At 40.9% G+C, this 22,695-nt stretch overlaps 1 protein-coding gene across 1 annotated transcript in view; it reads left to right on the top strand.

Moving 5' to 3' along the window:
* The window catches only part of LOC139700710 (nose resistant to fluoxetine protein 6-like), a 40,591-nt gene extending 18,194 nt beyond the window's left edge, over positions 1-22,397 (top strand). The window contains exons 5-8 of the mRNA XM_071599144.1: positions 7,541-7,730; positions 14,979-15,121; positions 16,342-16,451; positions 19,827-22,397. Coding sequence (XP_071455245.1) covers positions 7,541-7,730; positions 14,979-15,121; positions 16,342-16,451; positions 19,827-19,908 — 525 coding nt within the window. The 3' untranslated portion in view covers positions 19,909-22,397. The remainder of the gene's footprint in view (positions 1-7,540; positions 7,731-14,978; positions 15,122-16,341; positions 16,452-19,826) is intronic.
* Positions 22,398-22,695: the final 298 nt, after the last annotated feature.

Below are 22,695 nucleotides of genomic sequence, written 5' to 3'. Positions count from 1 at the left end.
ACATGGAAAAAGCGCAGTGAGAAATACTATGCGAAATGGAACCTAGAAAGCACGCTAAGCATCGATACGTGGATTGTTGGGGCACTTTACCAAGAGAGTCAATGAATTCTTATTGGCATGAAATTGAATGACATTAGACAAATGGGCATTTGACCTCTTGGAGAAAATTCGTAATGCACAGCACCTTCAAAATTAAAAAGAATAATTAAAAACGCAGGTCGGATACGTCTCGAACACACCTCTTTCGGAAATATGAATAAAAATGTTATCAGCCTGTTAATGTGTCATGAGTTGTTCTAGCTTACACTGGAGTATTAAGCCCAAAGGGTTAATGAAAGTGTAACAATACTGATTAGTGCATGCATCGCGGAAAAAAATTGATTATGACAGGTCGTGAGAACATTGGCAAATTGGCTGTACATGTACCAGAATATTCCCAAAATATGAAAAAAGACAAATATATTATTACATCATCTGTGAAAGATTATATCTACGTAATAACAGAAAATGACTTCCGTGTTAGGTTTATTGATTACAATGCCCGGGAATGACACTATAATATTCGGAAGAAACAAGGTTTTATTTGAATCATAATTTAAATGATAAAGAAGCTTGTAGTGCCATTTTGCTTCCCTGAAAAAATACAAAATTGTCTTTTACACAGAAGTAATAATATTATAAAATAATGAATTAAATAAAAGGCAAGGAAACCAAGGATTAAAGACGATATGACTAGGAGGAGAGAAGGAAATGGGGAAATGTAAAGAAAGAGTTAGGTAGAATAAAGTACGAAGAGTTAAATAATAAGTTGAATAGGAAAACTAATTACCAGAGCGAAGAGTGGTGGCGGCGGCAGTGGGAGGTCACGGTATGTCTACAAGGGAATTGTGAAATCCTTGCGCTGTACAGGAAGATGGAAGCACTGTCAGGAAGTAAGTAGAAAAAATTCGTGCAAAATATCAGATGATTCAGGAAAATTACCGACTGAGCCAGGAAAGATTTGAGAGTAATAGAAAGAATATAAAGAGTATCTATGCCGTTAAATACATACGGCCAGCGAGCTTATACACAGGAAGAGGATTTGACGTAGATGGGGATAGCTTAGGACCAAGCACACTTGATAATGGGATAGAGGACTTATTAGGGGAAATTAAATCAAATAAGGACGTGATAGTTGATTAAATTCCTGCTGAAATACTTAAAAGTTTAGGGAGAGGTAGGGTTTTCGTGGGTTAATTTGTAGTATTTGCAGGGCATGATTTCGTCCAGAAGGTTTCGTCAGAACAGTGGCATTTTCCATCACAAAAAATAGAAAAGGCAGCATCTGTATCAAAGGAGAATAGTTTCATGCACTGTATAAGCAATTAAGGTGGTACCTAGGATCATGAATAAGGGAATAAGGAGGAGGAAGAATGATAACTTGGGGATGATCAGTTATTTATTTACAAAGGGGATAAGTACACGTGGTGCAAAAGCAGTATTGATATAACTGATAGAAAGGAATATAAAAGTGTCGCCAGGGTTATTTGTGCGTTTCATAGATCTTGAGAAGGCGCTCGATAGAGTTGATTGGGTGGTTTTAATAATGCTTTTACGGAAGATGGCGGTAGATTGAAGGGATAGGCGACTGTAACCTGCTCATGCCTCAAAGTGCTCAGGTGAGTGTAGCGGATGGACGATGGACAGTGTTAGGAAGAACATTAAAATAAACATTAATGTTCATAATTACCAGTACTTCTCACCTTAAATATAAAGAAACTGGCACACAATTCCATGGCAGAAACTGGAGTTTAAACTAATGGTCGATGAGAAATTCACAAAATCAGTTTTTTTCCGATGGTAGCACTTTAGTTAGCCATTGCTGAGAGCAGTAAGATACCCAGTACCATTGGTATAAAATGAAATAAATGCAAGCAAACCAAAGGATATGAGGTTTTCAGTAAAGGAGAAGGCTACATTTAAAGATAAATCTGCAGAGCAAACACTATATGAGGTTGAATCAGGTAGGAATGAAAGAAAAGAATTACGTTGGGCAAAGAAACCTTCACACAAAGGAAGGACTTGATGACACAGGCGTTTATTAAGAAGAAAAAGACTAGTGCGAATAGTGTGGGGCGTAGTATTGTACGGTTGAAAAACTTAGTCGCTGAATTAAGGATCTACGCGTGGAGTGGAGGCTGTTGAAATGTGGGTGTGGAGAAGGATGGAAAAGATGACCTGAACTGAAAGGAAAACTAAGAGGAATGCTTGGTTTGGTGGAGGAGGAGAGGGGATTTGGGGAATTTTGGGAGTATTTTGATCGGAAATGGGATGTTGAAGAATGTGATAAAGGGGAGGCCGTTATGCAAGCAAGGAGGGGGTAGGCAATAGATAGGCCATTTGCACTGGAGGGAAGAAATGTGTGCGCATTTGAAGAAGTCTTTGTTGTAGCTTTGGATGTCAGATTGCCTGCTAAACTTTCTAAGGAGAGGAGAAGAAATTTATCTTTGTTTAGTCTTTTTCCATCTAAACCCTATCTTAAACGGTAGAACACTAATAATAAATATATCAGGCATGAGTATATTTTTCAAAACACATAGGATCACACAGTTCTTTAACCGAAAACGCCATTAAAATTGAAAATCCACCCAATTAAATTGATGAACCTGATATTTTTTAAGTCAGCAAATTGAGGTGATCATATTTAAATTTGATTAATCTTTGGATATCTATAAATAGAGCAAAAATGGAGGAATTAACTTCCCACAAAAGATTTAATTATGATGAGTGCTTTACGATATACACCATTGCATTAATGAATGGCTTGCTAAAAAATAAATAGCCATAGAATGGACGAAGAAGTAAAAGGGAAACATAAGAGATGCCAACAAGAGACATGTACGTGAAATGCTGCAGCTTGGGCACTTGACAAGCATGAGGTAACAAATTATAAATTAAATTAAAAACATATAATATTTTAGTGCTGAAATTTAAGGCCATTTCGCCATTTTCCCATAATGTGAAAAATTACAAAAGATAATTCCGCCGACAAAGCCACATTCTCCGTGTTTAAAGTCTGCATTTTCATTGCTCACCCTAAGCACAGTGATGACAAGCGACCTTTCGGCGGTTCTTCGAGAAGCAGGTGAGTGAAGTTCCTTCTTCGCCCACCGATGCTTCTTCAGCCTTGACTCCGAGAGCTTCGGCCCTACCTGGTGGACATATAGGCAACTGTCTTTAAGACGGCGTCCAATTGGAAAGCGCGGGAATTCGATCCGACCTATGGCTACGCATTCATTCAAACCATGCGAGAAGAACTACGTACTCAGGTCATTGCACACCCAAAAATATAGTGGGAGGTCCTCCCCTTCGCCTGAAGGTCACCGCAGGAATATAACGGACGGATGAACAGTAACCTGGGCCGTATTGCAATAGATAATTTTGCATAAATGACACAACTGTAACTCAAAAAAATTCCAAAACCAAAGTTATAAAGACGCAGCTTCCGAAATTTGGTTTCCATCCAAAGGTTTGTCCTGAGTGGGGACCCGAAATGTTCCAATTGCAGATATTTAGCAAGTAGCAGGGCAAATAGTCTTTCATGCTACTACCGACAAACAGCATTTTTTGGCTGTCTCCAGGATGTTACACTAAGATTTCTGTTTACGTCACCATCCAAATAAATTAACCCAAAGTTTCCTTTTTAGAAATCAGGATGAAACCTTTCGGCAATTCAATCCAATAAAATAGTTTTTTATTTGAAATGAAATGAAATAATTTTCAAATTCTACAGTGCAATTATGCAAATTTCATAAACTCACGCCTGAGACAACAGATTTTAGTTTTTATTGTACGAAACTCTTCCACGGACTACATCCTAGACGGTGTGGAAGTGCTTGTGCGTTCCCTCGACCCCTAGAGCTGGTGAGAGTAATAATAATTGCACCTGGTAAGGTCACCCATGCCAGATAGGTCGAAGGTTAGGAGCCTAACGAAAGGTAGTCCTCGCAGCGTCTGTTCCTCAGTGAGGCGGCTGAAATGGCGTCTGACCCCAGTGGCCATTGAGTTATGGTGTCACGTTAAAAACACTATTGGGGAAGGCAGCGGGAAACCACCTCAATTATCATTACCAAGTCTGTTAAGATGGAGAGTACAGAGAATATCAGTCCTGGGAAGTACAGGACTCGGCCCAATAGGTCGTGTCTCGCGCCCGGCAGCGTAGGAGGCAAAGCTTCCGTAGTCGTCGTCTCACGGATTCCCTGCACAGAAAACACAACTCCAGCAGGAGAGAAGATGCAGAAGAAGAAGACTTTATTAGTTAGAATATCAACTTGGAATGTTAGGACAATGTAGAGGGCCTTAAAGTTGAAGAATATATAGCGAGAGATGGAAAGAGAAAATATAGATTTTTTTAGGGTTGTGTGAAGTTATATGGAAGGATAACAAGAATTTCTGGGCTGATAGTTATTGAGTAGCATACAATGCAGGGAGAGAGAGTGAGTGAGGGGTTTCAATGATATTGAATAAAAAGGTAGGAAGAAGCGTAGTCGACATAGAGCAAGTACCGGATAGAGTATTTCTAGTAGATGTAAACACAGAACCGTCGACTTTGGTCATTGTTCAAGTCTACATACCACCAAGCAATCATAAAGAGGAAGAAGTCGATAGGATATACGATCAGTTAGAGGACATAATCGCGTGTGTTACTGCAGGGAAATTGTGATTGGGGATTGATTGATATGCGACGGAATGAAAAGGAAGGTGATGGGTTGGGGGATAATGGTTTACGAGTAGATACGAGGAATGACCGCGGGGAGAAAATAATTCAGTTCTGCAGGGGAAAGGGGTTAGTCAACACTACACTTGGTTAAGACACTACAAAAGACGTACATGGAAAGTTTGCAGAGGAAGGGTGAAATTGGTGCGCTATAGAAGAAGTTTAAAACACTATCAGGAAGCAAGAAGGGAAGAACTGTGATAACGCTTACGTAGAGAAAGCTTAGCAACGAAGAGAAAAAGTTAGCAACATAGAGAAAATGAAAATAAAATGAACCACTAAAATGGAACAAGGAAAATTAGCCACTCTCATTTGAAGTGAGTGAGTTCACGTCTCGTAGGCATAAGTCGGGAAAAATATTAGTGGAACAAGAAAAGACTCAAGAGATATTGAAGGAATTTATAAAAGAACTTTACGGTTAAAACCTTATGTCAAAAAATTATAGATGGTTAAAATCAAATAAGGATATTGTGCTAGACAACATTCCCGCGGAGCTACATCCAGGTTTAGGGAAATGTGGGATGTGTGTTTTCATGGACGTAATACGTGGCATTAATGAGAGTGGAATTTGGTCCGGAGTATTCGTCAAATGCATGTCAGTTCCAATTTCAAACAAGGTAAAGGCTGCATCATGTAAGGACTACAGAACAATAAGTTTGATTTCTCTAGCGGCTAAAGTGGTTCTCAGGTTCATCAACAAGAGGATGGAGAGCAGAGCAAATGATCACTTAGGAAATGATCATTCTGGATTCAGGAAGTGGAGAGGAATGCGTAATGCCATTGTGGTAATGAGATCACTTATAGAGAGGAACATAGAATGCAATCAGGCGTATTCACCTGTTTAGTACGTTTGAAAAAGCCTTTGATACAGTTGATTGGGAAAAACTAATGAATATAATGCAGAAAATAGGGGTAGATTGGAGAAATAGGAGGCTTATCCGCAACTTGTACATGTCTCAGACTGCTCAGGTGCGTGTGGGGGACGGAGAGTCATATATAGTATGTATGAGGAAATGATGAAAGAGGCATGGGAAGAACTGGAGATATGAATGAAAGTCGGTGGGGAATTCATGACATCAGTTATGTTTTCAGATGATCAATCTTTAGTTTGTCAGTCAGCAAATAAGTTGCAAGCATTGGTGAGTGAATTGGAAATATACTGCGATAGATATGATATAAGAATAAATGTAAATAAAACAAGGGTTATACGGTTTTTCAGAAATGGAAAGGCTGAGTTAAATGTTAAAATATGAAGCAAAAACTAGAGCAGGTGGAAAAGTTTACGTATTTGAGTAGTGTTTTGGACCAAAATGGTCTAAGTAGTAAGGATGTAAGGAGAGAAATTGCACTAGGCAAAGAGGCTTTCACAAGGAGGAGGGAGTTGATGACGGGGATGTAGAGTAAGGGTATCAAGAAAAGACCCGTGAAAACTTTGACTTTGAACGTAGTTATGTATGTCGCCGAAAAGTGATTATACAGGGGTTGTTTATATGAGATTTAAAGAAGATTTTCTTGTAGAGTAGGATGTTGGGTTGTGTTTTTTTAGAGAGGCAGGGGCATTATACATAGCCTTTGTCCATCCAAAACCTACATTAATCGGTTAAACAAAAATGAACATAATAAAAATGAACCGCTAAACCAAGACATGTTATTCATAACTGGAAATTAAGAAGGGGGATGTTCTATTTATTCGTGACCATACAACTCATGATTCCCACACTTAATGTAACAGGCTAAAAATGAGACACCCCACTGATGGCAGTGGACGGCTCGAGGCATCAACCCCACAGAGGGGGACGATTAGTTACGAAATAAGGACTCCATTACGCAGTTAACAAGCCACAGCTGGTGTACCCTTTTACTCTGGTCTAAAGAGATCAAAATTTTGAGAGGCAAAAGCGGTTTAATGGCATTGGCTCGTGGCTTTCGCCATTTCTCTGGGCATTTGCAGGATTTACCGACATTATCAGTGAATGTACTTTAGTCTATTCGGGAGATTGCCATCTGTTTGAATTACCTCAATTGCATTTTGGAGCATTAATCCGGCATATAATTACCGTAGTGAGCACAAATTCAGAATGCGTGGTGACCAGCCTCTAGGTGTGGAGAATATGCCTTTAAAAATCACCTTTGAACGCTTTTTTTTTTCATTTTTCGGTGAATATATGAGGAGAGATGATAACAATAAAGTTCTGAATGCTCGAAGAATGTTTGGTAGTGCTAGTGTCACATCTGTAACTCTCCTGACTTTTCTCCTAGTTATTCCTCAATTCTGCATCACCTGTCTTGCTATGGTGGAGGCCTGTAGTATAAATGGTTGCGGTTCATTTTTATTCAATTTTTTTGCAAAAGAGATAACTAATTTACTAGGTGAATTAACCCTTGTTTTGAATTAAGTCTTCCTTCAGCATTTGAACAAATTTTCACCATATTTGAATGATTTTTACTGAAATTTTTCCTTTTTCCTTCCTCTCCCATATTCTCCCTTATCGCTTACCCTTCCCACCTGGTGCTTACACCCTCTGCCACACACCTTTTGAGTGGATCGCGGGGCATTCATGTCGATGCAGGACACAAGTCTTTGACATATATAAGTGTGTAAATTTCATATCAGAAATTGAGAATTCTATCACTTTCTGTGTTTTCATAAAGAATATGTCAGGTGTCTCAACTCGAGACATTTTCTTGAGAACTTCAATTATTTTGTTTCGGTGCAATCGGTTAACCACGGTTGATACTCATTCCGTGCATTCCGCGGCTCACTTGTTTCCTTCTTCCTTTCAGCCGTGGGCTTGGGGTATGTTCATCTTGGGGAACATTCTCTTGCAAGTGGTGATGTTCTCGGGAGCCATCTTCTACATGCCCGGCCGGCCCTACGACCCCCTCGAGTCCGCCTTCTACGCCGCTCTGCAGAGGTTCGCCTGGGGCGTCGGGATCTGCCTCCTGCTCATCGCTCTCTCCTCCGGAAGGATCGGTGAGTGCCGCAGCGTACCCTAGGGCGCGTTGGTGTCGTCTCGTAGGCCTGCACACTATGGAGGCGAAGTGGGGTCGAGTGAGCATTCGTTATGTCCGACAGAGAAACGAACGACGCATTTCGTCCAAAAGGGAACTGACGATCGAGGCGAATTAGGAGTAATCAATTCGTAGATTGAGTTGCAGCAATTCTCCGAGGTATCATGTTCCGGTTTGACAACTCTCTACGACTTCCTACTTCCTTTACCCGACATAGTTCAACCTTGGCCTTCCTCTAATTCTCCTCTGCTCCCTTCAGTTATGGCCTTATGTAATCTACCATCTCTCAAGCTGTGCCCCAAGTGTCCTTGTTATTTTTGTAATACCCTCCATACTCTTCTACTTTGATTTCCTCCTCGAAATAGTTCTGCATTTCAAAGAAACTGTGAGAGATGCCGCAACAGTAATTTTTAACGGAGTCCAGCAGTGATCTAACGCGTTGTACTAAATGTGCTTTACAATGCAACAATTTCTCAATGTAAATTCATTCGCCTTGACTGGGATCCGAACCCGGGTCCCTCGATGTCCGGCCGAGGGCTTTAGCAAGTTAAGCTATGATATAAATTGTTTAATTCGGTTCAGAATATTACAAAGTTTGTTTGGATCATGCATAATATCAGGTCACAGATTACGGGTCCATCATGTTTTCCTTTAATATAAGTGTATACATGGATACATACATAATACATATCCCACATACATGTACACTTGCACATACATACGCACATATGCACATGCACATGCACACGCACACAGAGACATATAAACATATGCATACAGACGCATACACATACATTTGTCCATTAACATCTAGAAAGAGAACAGAAAAGAAGACAAGGTCCACAGATATTAGAAGGAAGATTTTAGCTAGCAATGGAAAATTGATTATTATAAAAAGAAATTATCAAATTGGCAGGGTTGAAATTATCGATGCAATCAGTCATTCAGCAAAAAAAAACTCTTCAACGATGGACGAAGCGTGCCCGGCACCGGGTGGCTACCGGACATCAGTTCCCAGAGTTCTGATCGTGGCTCGCGTCGCTCCGGTCGCGACTCGACCCCGGGCGACGAGTGCTTCGCCGTTTCCCGGGACGCCTCGTCCAACGGGTCGACGAGCGAGGACGCGGCATTTAGCCGCATCCCTCCCCCCCGGCCTCGTCCGAAGAAGAAGAGCCAGCCGTGGTCTCCACGTAGAGCGGGTAATTTGGCAGCATTCCACAGGGGGCCTTCTTCGAAGGAGCACCGCTGGGGGGAGGGTCGGAGTGGTGGACTGGGGCTCATCTGCCGAAGGGTTGTGGTCGGGAAAAATCATGGGAGATAGTTGCTTGTGGTCCATATCTAGAGAAGCGCTGGGAAGATCGTCGACACCTTGGCTGTCCTTAATGGGGGAAGGACGATGGGGTGTATGGGATTTTTGACTCTGTGAAACTTGTATGTGTGTCGACTTCCGGGGGTCGGTGACGCTTCCTTTGTAGTCAATGATAAAGGGGTCGAGGGATGAGCTGTTGGGGGCGGGAAAACATCGCAATCAGATGCATCCTCCTCACCTGTCACCAGAGGTTCTCGGGGTGTTTGAAACCCGTGATGCATGGATTGCGAAGCGGGGGCGTCGATGGCGTGAGCGGGGGGAGGGGGGCGAAAGAGCATCCCTCCTTATTTGACGAGTTCACGGAGACGGGGGCTGGAGGTCGTGTGATATTACGCGAGGAGGTAGGTACGTGAGCCATTTGTAGATCGGTATTCGAGACCAGGAGCTTGGGGTCATCTGTCCTCTTCTTTTTCGGATCCCTTTCTTCTGTTGACGATTTTCGCTCCCACTGACATTTCCCCACAATTGGAGGGAGATGCGGGGGACCGACGGGAGCAGCCGGGACCGCACCCTCGATGAGTAGAAGCGACCGCGCTCTCTCCTCCACAGCCACTTCGGGCTCGTCCATCTCCACGGCGGCGTTCGGGTTGGAGGGCATCGTCATTGCCTCCACATAGCTCTTACCACCCTGGTTCCGAGGGCAGGTCTTGCGCTCGTGGCCTTCTTGGTTACAGCGGGCGCAAGTGCGGCGCTGACCCTCATAGATGATGATGGCCCGGTTGCCGCCGATGTGGAGGTACGAGGGGATATTTCTCTCGACCGTCATCCGCACAACCCTGGTGCCAGTAAGCACCCGCGCCATCTTGTCTCCCTCCCACCTGTTCTCCCACGAGCGATGGATTTTACCAAAGCGTTGGAGCTCGCCTGTTATGTCTTCCAACGGGGTCTCCACGGGGAGACAAAGAACCCTGACATTAAACGGGCTGCCGGAAGTCTCGTCAATTGTTATTGTCGTCCTCTGGTCACTTAAAGACGGAAACGGTAGTTTCCGCGGAGTATTGTCTAAAATCCTAGTCATTGTAGCTTTGGTTGCCAACTTTAGGAATATCAAATGGCGATTGTACCCACATTGGATCGCCACTATCTCTTCGGGTGTGAGGCCCAGCGACTCTAGCGTGAAGAGGTGGACCTCCAACGGGGTAGGGGGCTTCGCCTTCTCGTCAACTTGCAAGGCGAGCGTGTTTAAACGGCGCACAGCCATTTGAAGAAATCAAATTCAGCACACTAGCATGAAGAAGGAAAGCGCAACAAAAAAAAACGAGCACTTTAAAGGGAAATAAAACACTCACGAACGCTCCCTCCCCGCCACACGCACCCGGCGGTAGCAAACAAAAGGAGCCTAAGGTCTACACCAGGAGTCAGGGTCAGTCTTGAACCAGTAAACAAAACGAAAGCACAGCCTTCCCGGCGGAAAAAGACGAGCGTCAAACCCCACGCTTCTTGAAGAACTAGGCGGTCAAACGCCACTCGGAGCGAAACACGATCGGAACCTCGATTTCCGAGGGAGTGCGGCACTGCCGCTCTCCAAAACCCGGCGACCGACGCCTCGGACGCCGGCGTAATCAGACACTCGGTATGCACAAGCACGTTCTACTATGGAGGAGTCCTCTTGCATTCCGAGATTTCGGGGGCTAGTAAAAGGAACAGCATGGGGAGAGGAAATACTGTGCATGTAATGTCATAAGCACTCCTTCATTTGTTCTTTCTGACTATCCATTTTATTGTTTACATTCTCTCTTTGGAACTGAATTTCCATCGCCTCCAATTTCTTTTTCATGCTATAGTATGCGTCTCAAATCTGTAAAGAAGGACACTCCATTTATAAGATAACGAATCGCCCTTTTGTCTACGATAGTATTATTTCCCCTGGTGGTTGCTCCTTCTAAGAGCAAATCTTCTTCCCCGCTCCTTTTTTGAGGAGGCTAACTGCAAATGTTCAAGAGTATTCTTGACAAAGGCATCTTATGTTGCATATAATCTGTGAGTCACCGCCAAAGAAAGGTGGCTTTGGGCACAAAATAACCTTCATATCACTTATTCTTGTGGTCACTACTCGCAACCAGCCACAGCGATACAAGGTCGGTCCCAAAAGTAGTAGTACTGATTTTATTACAAAAATGCATTACCAGAATTGATGCATTCTCTCAAAAGTCTTCCAAGTAGCACTCTTGTACGTCCGCACACCGCTGGCACCGGGTTTCCTATGCTTAGGTTGTCTTCTTGAAGGCGGTGCCCGGAATGCTGCTAAGCTCCCACGACACGGCCGGTTGTCGCGCTTCCACGGAGAAGTGGTGACGTCCTTTCAGCACGAATTTGAGTTGGGGAAGAGGAAATGGTCAGGTGGGGTACTGTCTAAAAAATTTGGACCTCACTCACATGGTACTGCCGATAGGTTGGGAGTATTTTACGGAGCGAAGGTTAAATTAAATATTAAATTTCTTGCATTAATTGGAAGGATGTCTCTTTAGCAATGATATTGAAAATGTGTCATACCCTGATCGCACTACGGCAGGAGAAATCATGTCACAAATTTTTAGAGATTAAGTGTAGAACAGATTTATTAAAATGTCATTTTTTCCCCAACAATGAAGGATTAGAATAACATTTTCCGGCCACGGAAGGGTCACATTCGGGTCTAAATTAGTCTGGTGAGTATTGATCCCCTGCCACACACCCTAGCGGCGGCTTACTTGTTACTAAAATATCAAAATTGAAAAAATAACCGTACCTTTCCTGCTCCTGATCCAGACACGGCCCAGCGCCGAACCGGTAAGTTATTCTTGGCCGTTCGGTGGCGGCCAAAAAAGGTGACGGTAATAATTATGCATTGTAGCCAAAAAAAATTGCCACATCGACGTTTTTAATTAATCTATGCAATCATTCACCTGCGCAGAGTACTTAATGAATAAGTACGTAGCAGTGCATTATGGGGGCAGTGAATCATAATCAAATTTAGTTCAAAACAGTAACTTTTTAGAATATATAAGAGTCGCACGCAATCTTACTATTTTCGAGTGGAATCTGGGTTTAATCTCCCGCCTCTGGTCTTAGCGATTCGTGGATAGCGGCGGAGGGATGGGAAAAGTGAAAGGGAAAGGGGGAAGTGATGCTGGCCATGACGTGGGGTTGGGGAGGGAGAGAGCTTCCAGGAAACCGGTTCCCCGGCGGGCGGAAGGGACGAGAGGTCAGTGCCAAACCAGCCAACCCACCTCCTCCACCCCCTTCCCGCACTTTCTCCCACCCCTCCCCATTTCCTCCAAAACCTCTCGAAATCAGTCCCTGCCGCATTCGTTTTTTTCTTATTTTATTATCCCCTCCCACTCCGTGATGGCATAATTTGTTTTTCTCCACGGAGGAAGTGACGTGCGATGTCCTGAGGTGACCTCATTCCGAGTTCTGCTCCATATCGTTGCCGAAATATGCGCGTTGGCGTAATTGGAGTGACGTAATGCAGATGGCGTCACTAGTCTCATCTCGCGTCGTTGCACTTGATGAAGCGGAACACCGAAGGTGAGGACGGCAAAAACAGAGAGTGACAGTTGAACTCTGACTGGAATATGCGCACGGAAGATTTGGGCGACCAAGGTGAGCATACCCACCAGACGATAGGAATGCTTTGGTGGACAAATTAGCGAAACCCACAGCAATCAAGAAATTAAAAAGAGTTATATGTATTATAAGTACTGCTCGCGCGTAGGCCTTTTATGAGGAGCTTGAAGGCAAAAAAGAAGAGCACTTGCGGTCGATCGGCGGCTTAAAACCTGTCTCCTGGGAAAGGCACAAACGCCCAAGAGCAGCAACGGGACGGGACGACGACCAACCACCATTGAAAAGGAAAAGGAGTTGATTGGACCTTCCTTCATCGACGGGCTAAGAAGCCGCAAACACAGCAGCTGAATGATTAAATCATCGGGCAGCTGCGAGCCAAGCGTCAAGAGGGAACGTTTTGGCAAAAAGAAGACGAGGATTTTAAAAGTGGCATTAAGGTTAACATTTGTCATGTACTGGTATTAGTATATATTTCTATAAAGGCATGCACCATCTAAAATATATACTTCAATCGATAAATAAATAAATATACATATATATATATATATGTCTATATATATATACTACCTTGATCAAAAAGTTCCCGGAATAACCACCGTGTGGCGCTCCCATCGTTCCGATTTGAGTTCTGTTTTTTTTGTTAAATTGGTACATCTGTTGTTGATATTCCCTTTAAATCTTAGTGTCATAACTTGACATTTGCAAAAGTTACGTAGCCAAGAGTACATCTATCTCTGTGTGTGTTGGCGATTTTTTACAATTGCAGAAATGGATTTAAATTTGCAACAACGAACTTGTATTAAATTTTGCGTAAAAAACGGATTTAGTGGCGCACGGACGTTGGAAATGTTGGAAAAGTGTTTCGGCAACGATTCTCTAAAAAAAACGGTCGTTTACCAGTGGCACGAGCGGTTCAGAAGTGGTCGTGAGTCAATCGAAGATGATGAACGCAGTGGCAGACCATCGACATCGAAAGTCGGTGAAAAAATTGATAAAGTAAAAGAAATGTTGGTCAATAACCGCAAATTAACCATCAGAGAAATAGCGGAGGACTTGAACATTGCCTATGGATCCGCCCAAGACATTGTGGTTAATGATTTGGGTTTCCGTCGTGTAGCAGCAAAGTTGGTGCCAAAAGACCTCAATTTCATGCAAAAAAGAGACCGTGTTGACGTCGCAAAAGACATGATTTGCGAGGCTGAATCCGATCCCACATTCATCAAAAGGATCATTACTGGAGACGAGACGTGGGTTTATGAGTACGACACGCAATCCAGACATCAGGCAAGTGAATGGCGTTCACCAAATGAGCCGAGACCAAAAAAACCACGTCGTTTTCAGTCAAAAAAGAAGGCAATGCTGACGGTTTTCATGGATTACAACGGTGTAGTGCATCATGAATTTTTGCCAGAAGGCCAGACAGTAGACAAAGAGTATTATTTGGGCGTTATGAGACGTTTGCGTGAAGCAATTCGCCGAAAGAGACCAGAAATGTGGGCAGAAAACTCGTGGATTTTGCACCATGATAACGCACCGTCGCACAGTGCTATCATTATTCGTAATTTTTTGACGAAAAATGCAACAAATACCATCCAACAGCCACCGAATTCACCAGATTTGGCTCCCTGTGACTTCTTTCTGTTCAATCGAGTTAAAAAACCATTACGGGGAACGCGTTTTAGCAGCCGAGAGGAAGTAATGGAAAAATCGCAGGAAGCACTGATGGACATACCGAAAACCGAATATAAAAAATGTTTCGAGGATTGGATCAAGCGCTGGCATAAGTGTGTTGCAGTCGATGGGGATTACTTTGAAGGGGACAATATAGATTTAGATGAATAAACTTGTATTTTTAATTTTCTGAATAAATTCCGGGAAATTTTTGCTCAAGGTAGTATGTCTTTATATGTCTATATATATATGTCTATATATATATATATATATATATATATATATATATATATATATATATATATATATATTAACAATTCCGTAACAAGTGTACCCTAATTCTGAGTTTTAAATGAAATATCAAACTTGTGTATCTAAATTAAGAATATTTTAAACTGTTCTTTTTAATAATAGACTTCATCGCTGCATCATCTTATGTGCTCATAATTATTATTGGAATTCTGAGCAAAAATCATACCTATCGCAGTGCAATTCTCATTCAATGATCCTTCTCCACTTTCCACAGTATGGAAATTCCTCTCTCCCTGCGTGTAAGAGTGTGGAAATATTTTCGCCTACGTGTGAATTTTTTAATTATCATTTGGTTTGTTTCTCTTGCAGCTTTCATCTCGAAAGTACTCGAGTGGACTCCATTTGTCGTCCTTGGAAAGTTAACCTACTGCGCGTATCTTGTCCACTTCATCTTTCAACTCTTCAGTCTGGGAGGCGACCGATCGCCTAAATATGTAACCAATTACCTCATGGTAAGTTTTGCATTGAAGATGACGGAAGGAAACCGGGAAATGTGAATGTGCTAACTTTCAAATGATGCAAATTGTGCATGGACACAAAATAAATAACTGTCACCTCAACTTTAAATAAACTTTGCATCCGAAAGCATTAACCCTTTGAAACCATAGTCCTTGTCTATATTATAATGAATGACGGATGTGGATCCAAACTATTTTTCCTAAAACTTGAACTATTTCCACATAAACCGTATTCCGATCACAGTGGATAGGATAATTTTAGATAAAAAAATATTTAAAATACGTCAAATAATAATTATCATTATAGAATCAGTTATTCCTAATTTTAACAGATATTATTGATAAGTTTTTGACACCTTTTCAAAATCTAATGTGGATGTACCATTAAAATACAATGATTTTCATTGCATCTTATTACCAACTACCAGAAAATTTAAGAATTTGGATACATTTTATGTATTTGTTCTTTTTTTACAAATATACTTGAAAAATATGAATTTATCAAAATAATGCCAAGAGCACGCTATCATTATGAGCACTAATAATTAATCATCGCATCAGTTGACAAAAAATAACAATAAATCGGAATCAAAACAAAACTCATCTAATTTCGAGATCGAGAACAGGAATATTGTGCATCGCAGCATTCTGTTCTTCAATTTCGAGTGACCTTACGCCGAAAAGAATGCGTCACTCACGCCAACGACGCAGAGCACGTTGATAATTGTAATCACACCATTTGAATCAGTCAATCAAGCAAGCGGCAGCTGTTATTTATATTTAATATTTATCTATTATTAGCGATTAATCTTCCTTAACATACGCGTACGCCACTCTATAAAAACATACGAAAAGATTGAAATAATCACATTAAAAATGAAAAACCGATTATCTAACTTATACATCATTGACCTTATATATTATTTGAAATTTACAGTATGTAGACATTCGTATTAATGATGGATAATTCAATTATTTCTAATATGAAATTAGAATTAGACTACACTGATTCATGAAATTCAAATAAGATCCTAAATTGCACTCAACATTTCTTTATTTAAAGCACGAAGGCTCTTCTTATTTTAATTTCCAGATTGGGAGATTCCCTCCGTAGTCAAGCCTTACTCCTAGTGAGGCTAAATAAAATCGGAACATCGGTATTGTTGGTGTAAGATAATATTTAATTGCGACTTATCCCCATCCTTTCACCGCAGTTCCTGCTGACAGCCGGGGACATTTCATTCGTGTTTTTCTTCGCCCTGCTGCTCTACTTGATGGTCGAGGCCCCGTTCAGGAATATCGCCAAGCTGATCATCTTCAAAGGGTGAGTCTTTTTGGGTCTCGGCCGAAAATTATTTTTTATGCACGAAAAAAAAATGTATTAACCTGCGCTGCTGTTATTTATATTTTAATACCTTTTGGTGCACTTACTACTCGCAGTTTTTAATAGCTTGAAAGCATTTCGTGTGCTGTATCGGGGAGTTCTCTCTCTTAAAATGAAATCCCATAGCGTACGAAAATTCTATATTTCCTCTTGCACGTTTTATTTTACTTATTTTAATAATTTTTGGCCAATTTTGACTATAATTGGCCAAATTAGATATATATGTATATATATATATATATATATATATATATATATATATATATATATATATATATATATATATATATTTATATATATAATTTATATTTATATAATTTATATATATATATATTTTATATATATATATATATTAATTATCTTGCAGCACCACAGTTATTGACAACGCATCCGTAAATCCGGCATAAACCTCTCTTCATTACATTCATCTACACCTTAGCAAATATTTCATATATCTTGCCATTTCCTTGGAGAAGGATCCCACGGGTGGGTAGGGACATTCTTGCCTCTCTCTGTTATCATTGATAACCAATGACTATTTATCCTTAAAACTAATCATTTCTCCGTCTTGCATTCCTTCTTTCAAACCTTCCCCTTGACATCTTTCTTACCATTTCCATTGCGTATTCCTGGAGAGCAGTGGCGATAGTGGGTTATTTTGTCTACCGTCTATCACTTCCCATTCTGGTTCTCCATCCGATACTCTTACCTGAGGAATCTGAATACTATCAGCAACAGCCCACAAATTAACATATTATTTTTCCTGTCTGGTTCTATATCGAGAAATACTTTCACTAGCGCTGCCTACTAACCTACGTAATGTTTACTAAAAAATGCATGAAGCACACAAAAATAGTTTGCTTATCTTTTATGTTACTTTCTAATTGTATTATCATTAAGGAAATTACGTTAAGTTTTCTCCTCTTCTTTATAAACCGACATGGGGCTTCCCTAAAATAATTGCTTGAATTCCTAAAATGTTCAGCTAAAATCTTAGTTCTACCTTTTTCCGTTTGTGCAATTCAACGTCTTTATTCATGAAATTCGTCTTTCATCTTCTTCTTAAAGACTTATGTCCAGTCCTCAAATATCTCCTCCATGCTTTTTTTGTATTTCTTCCCCGGAGCCCAACTTTTTAAAAATTCACTGCATTTACTTTTCAATAAATTAAATTTAACCTAAATTAATCTTTTCGCTTATAGTCGTTTGCCCTTTCCTCTCTACCTTTGACTCATCGTTTTTTGCACTTTTGGATCCATAAGTGGTTCCACAATCCTCACATACTCGTTCTTTAATATTTTCTTGAGTGCGGATGACATAGGTCCAGTGAGTGCTCGACATTATGATGTTTATTCTTTTTTGGAGGGACTTCCATGTTTACTAATAACGAGCGAATCGCCAATGTAACCCCTCCATCAATTTAATATTCATATTGGCCAAAATCAGAGGTCCTTTTAAAAACTTGGATTTTTGTCATAATATTTTCCCTCGTACCTCCCTTCTTTTATTCTTCCATTCAATTTTCCTTATCGACTATGTTAAAGTGGGCCCGATAAGGTTTTATTTATAGTTGAAAGTAGTCTACTGGCCTAAGTAGATTTTTTTAGATCCAGGAATTTATCATTGCTACATTTCTAAACTCCCCTAATTGGTACATCAAATTAATACTCAAACCCAACTTAACTATTTTCCTCTTCCTTCATTTCGATCCAAAAAAGACCTCCAACTCACTTATTCAGTACTGGTCTACAGATCACAATCTTCAACATTCCATGGCACTATCATTCCCGCCGAGTGATACTTTTAATTTCGCTCATTTTTCTTTCCGACTATTTCAATTTTTCCATGCTCCACCTTCCACGCCTTATTGCAGTGTTTTCTTTTATATTATTCAATTTTTTCCTTGAAATGAGTAAGAGAGCAGTGGATGAGACTGATTACACTCGGTTCTTCTCTTCTTTATTCCCCTCTGCTGCTTAATAATGCACTCGTTTCATTTTCGCTCTACACTTCTCCCATTCATTCATTCCATCTACCCTCAACACCTATTGATTCGTTCGAGTCGGTTGGATCGATATTGAACTTCAATCTCCATTAATTATTACGATGAAACCTTTTACCAATATTGATAAAAAAAACTCTACAGTTTTAATTTAAAATGGGACCCTTGGAGCTCTGAGAAATGTAATAAATGTATGGTAAAAACATTAAGCAAGCAAGGTTGAAGTTCGATCACCATTAGAGATGAACATACAGGAATACAATCATGACGTATTTGCCTGTTTCGTAGATTTCAAACAGACGCTTGGCAGAGTGGATTGGGACAAACTAATAAATGCATTGCAGCAAATAGGATTAGATTGGAGACTTTTCCGCAGACTGCTCAGTGCGAGTGGGTGGCGGAGAGTTCCAAGAGAGAGAATGAGAAATCTGGTGACAGAGTGATTTTTTTATCGTAGTCCTAATTTCAGACTTTACTCGACTGTTCTTATCCCGAAAGAGATTAAAAAAGATCTCAATATATGAATGTAGGTACTAATAAAATTTACAGTAGATTTACTGCTACAGGTTAATCATATTACGCATTGTTAGTATAAAAAGTATTGGAAAAAGTTTCGGAATAATAGATTTCTTTTAAATATTACTACAGTACCTCAAATTTCTTCAAAGTACATAACTTGAGCGTCGGAAACCTTTTTTCAGCGGCTTTTACAAGGTTCGAAGGTTCCCTGGTAGGGAGATCCTGGGAGGTCCTTAAGGGTACGCGTGCAGGCTTCTTTGGCGGCACTAAGGGTCCCATGGTGGCATCCTTTGAGGAAGGATTTCACTTTTTGAATTAGGAAATAGTCTGCTGGTACCAAGGCGGGACAGTAAGGGGGTTGGGGTTTCGTCGCGATGTCGTTACAGAAGGTCTTCGCAAGCAGACACTCGTCTCTGCTCTTGGTCGTCCATCAGGACCTTCGGGAAGACGAGTTTAGCGCAGATCTTTCGAATTGCAAACTTTTCAGTGAAAATGGTGTGTGCACTGTCATCTCATCAATGCCAATGCGATCTGCAACCATGCGCACACTTAACTTACGGTATGGATTAAGCACTTAACGTAAACTCCAGGAAAAAATTGTTAGCAATACTTTTTACACCACTCTTGTAATTCATCAGGTTTTAATCTTTGAAAGTATTTTAAACTAAAATGTCCATGGAATAATGGATTGAATGTGTGGGTATTTATGTATCTAAGTTAATAATTTTAAATATTATTTTTATTCGGAATGTATTCATAATGGTTTTTCTTTCCTTGCATTCTTGGCTGAACAGCGGAGATTATCCGACGAAAGAGAATTCAGCGGAGAGCAGTGGCGCAGGGGCGACGCAAACGTCGATGTTCAACGGAGTGTGACCGCCGCAGGAACGGCGGGGGGTGTGAACGGAAGCAAACACGGAGACGACTACCACCGAGACGTCCGGGATCAACACTGGATTACTACGAGGCTGGCGGGGCGCGTGCTGCTCGCCGAACGGGACGCGGAAACATCTTCATGTGGCGCCTCTTACCTCTTGAAGATATACGCACCACCTGGTTGAATGGCGACGACGAAGTCCCTGCTATCCTCTAGCAGAGATCAGAATGAAACGATCCGATGCGGATGCCTCAGAAGTAATTGCTTTAATTGAAGAACCAAAACGGAATCCGATTATGGTGAAACGCTGACACTTGGCTTCGGTCCAGAGGAGTGGGAGGGGAAGAATCAAGAGTGGTGACTGAGACCCTGGGATGAAAATGGAGCCGGATGGACGGAAGACCCTTTGCACGCACGTCACCCTTTGCGGAGGCCGTGTGAAGCCAAATTTCGATCCTATGACTTTGCACTAGGATCGATTCGCGAAAAGTATTTGCATCGTCTATTTCCTTTTATCCCATATATCGAGATGTCTCAAATACGAAGACTACCGGACTGCAACTCGACAGCAATAGTATTTGCATTTTTCCCGCAAAACAAATTCATCTTCCTTGGAAGAATTGATGACTGCTCAAGATTGTGGAAAAGCGTGTGAATCACGGGTATGAATATGACGGGATGCTGAAGGGAAAATACCCATGGCCAGTTTTCAAACCTTAGGTAAACGGTCATCAACACTTATGGCAGAGAGAACGTGAGATTATTCCACTTTAGGAGGCGAAAATAAGGGCAGAAGGAGCTTCTTCATTGATATCATTTCGTTAAATACCTTGCAAACCCGAGGCTTTAATTTCTTCTTTATCTTCGCGTATCAAAACCTAACGGCAAATTATTCAAAACAGAGATACATGAACTCATCATTAACCAAAAGGAATATTTAACAGGTTTCAAACATGATCGTAACCAATGTGTCTTCAGTTCTGTCTGCTTGCTTAGCAAAGGGATCGTCTCCAAAGGATGTCAAGTGAACTAAATTAATGCTAATTAGAATTTTATTTTTTAATTACTCTTGTTCGACAAGGAGACAAATCGTTCGCCAAAAATATAACGCCTTAATTGGAAAAGTTTGGGATGAATAAATCACGGAACGCTGTCAGTTGCGGTCACCACGTGAAGTAAGTGTATATTTTCTCCGTGTTTCCACCGTGTCATTGGCTACTTTAAATATCCCATTGGCAGGGCAGCTCTCACCAGAGTTGCGATCATTCTGACGATTTGCTTCCGACAATTGGCTCAGTGATACTGGAATAACCTCTGTTAATTCAAATGCACATAAATGTGTGGTTGCAATGGAGAAACAGTTATTAAATGATTTGACAGCGTCGTCAAATAAGCTCTCTTAAATGCCGGAGGAAACGTACGGAAAACTGTGGTCGCCATTCCTCGTTTTTCCAAATTGATAACGGTGAAACTTGGCTGACTAAAAAAGTGTGCTTCCCATCATAGTGACACGGCAGGACTGACCAAACATGGCCAAAAGTTTCTCTCAGACGTTTCCCGCACAGAGAAATGGTCCTGGGTCACTGAATAGCTGCCTTCACCTTTGAAAATTCTCTGGATTGCATCGCTTGGCTTTGGCGCCAATTTCGAAACTCTTGAATGCAATAGAATTTGTGAATGGCGGGTGTGTGTCGGCATCCGAAGTGGAATTTTGAGCATCGAGGTAATCGTGGTGATCGTGTTTGCAAAGAAATTGTTGGACAGGAGTGGATGCAATTCCACACCACATCACAACGCGATGGTAAACTCCACGAAGGCGCCCTGATTTACTTGCCGACGATAGCATTCGTGATGTCCTTCATTCTCGGTGAATGAGGCCGTGCTACATTCTACGCTTTTCCCATTGCGCTCAAGAGGCTAGAAGGTACCCATGAGTCCTCCACAAACGGTATCCTAAAAATTAGAGCGGTTGAATAAAAATGAATCCACAAAGCAACAAGTATCATGCGTGCCGATACCAAAATCATAATTAATAATTCCGCTTTCTTCGAAATCAATTTTTCATTGAATTGTTGCGTCAATGGAAACAAATGAAGAGCTTTTTTTTCATTTTCAAATCGGCGAATTGTCAATTTATGAAAGTGAAGGGCAACGATAGATACATTCACCGAAACACGCTGTCTCATTCCCCGGCCCAACATAATCGGTATCACTTTTCTTCGCAGAACAATTTGATCACTTTGGCATTCCAAGATGTAATTTACGTGTTTTTGTTTACTTCTGTGTATCTCCTTTATCTGTTCCTACATATTTCGAAAGACAATGAGGGGAACTAATCAAATATGCAGAAATCCAAAGAAAACCTTTTTTTTGTTAGATGTATTATAATTTTAGTATAAAATACTCAATGAAATGCAACCGAACTCCTGGAAATGTTAAAGCTGCCTTTATTAATTTTGTATGTTGTTACATGTCAATCGGTTGCCAATTGTGGCATTTTCATGAAAAAAATAAAATTCATAAAAGCATTCAGTTGAATTTATTATAAAAAATTTTAAAAGCGATCTCATAATTATTTAAGCCAAATCCATGAGCAATTGCGCACCCTATGATACCAAAGGTAAGTTCTCAGAATAATGTTGCCGTAAATTTATGAAATAAAGCTCTCACAGTATTTTTAAGAAATACAGCCCTTGTATCCAATTCTAGGGCAAAAACATTTAATGGACACCGTTGAGGCCCAATGATCACGGAAGATCCTTCGTCTATTTTATATACCCATTTAA

The sequence above is a fragment of the Hetaerina americana genome, unplaced genomic scaffold (genome assembly GCF_022747635.1).
Source record: "Hetaerina americana unplaced genomic scaffold, ioHetAmer1.1.p SCAF_107, whole genome shotgun sequence".
NCBI lineage: Eukaryota > Metazoa > Arthropoda > Insecta > Odonata > Calopterygidae > Hetaerina > Hetaerina americana.
This window is presented reverse-complemented; position numbering and strand designations above follow the sequence as displayed.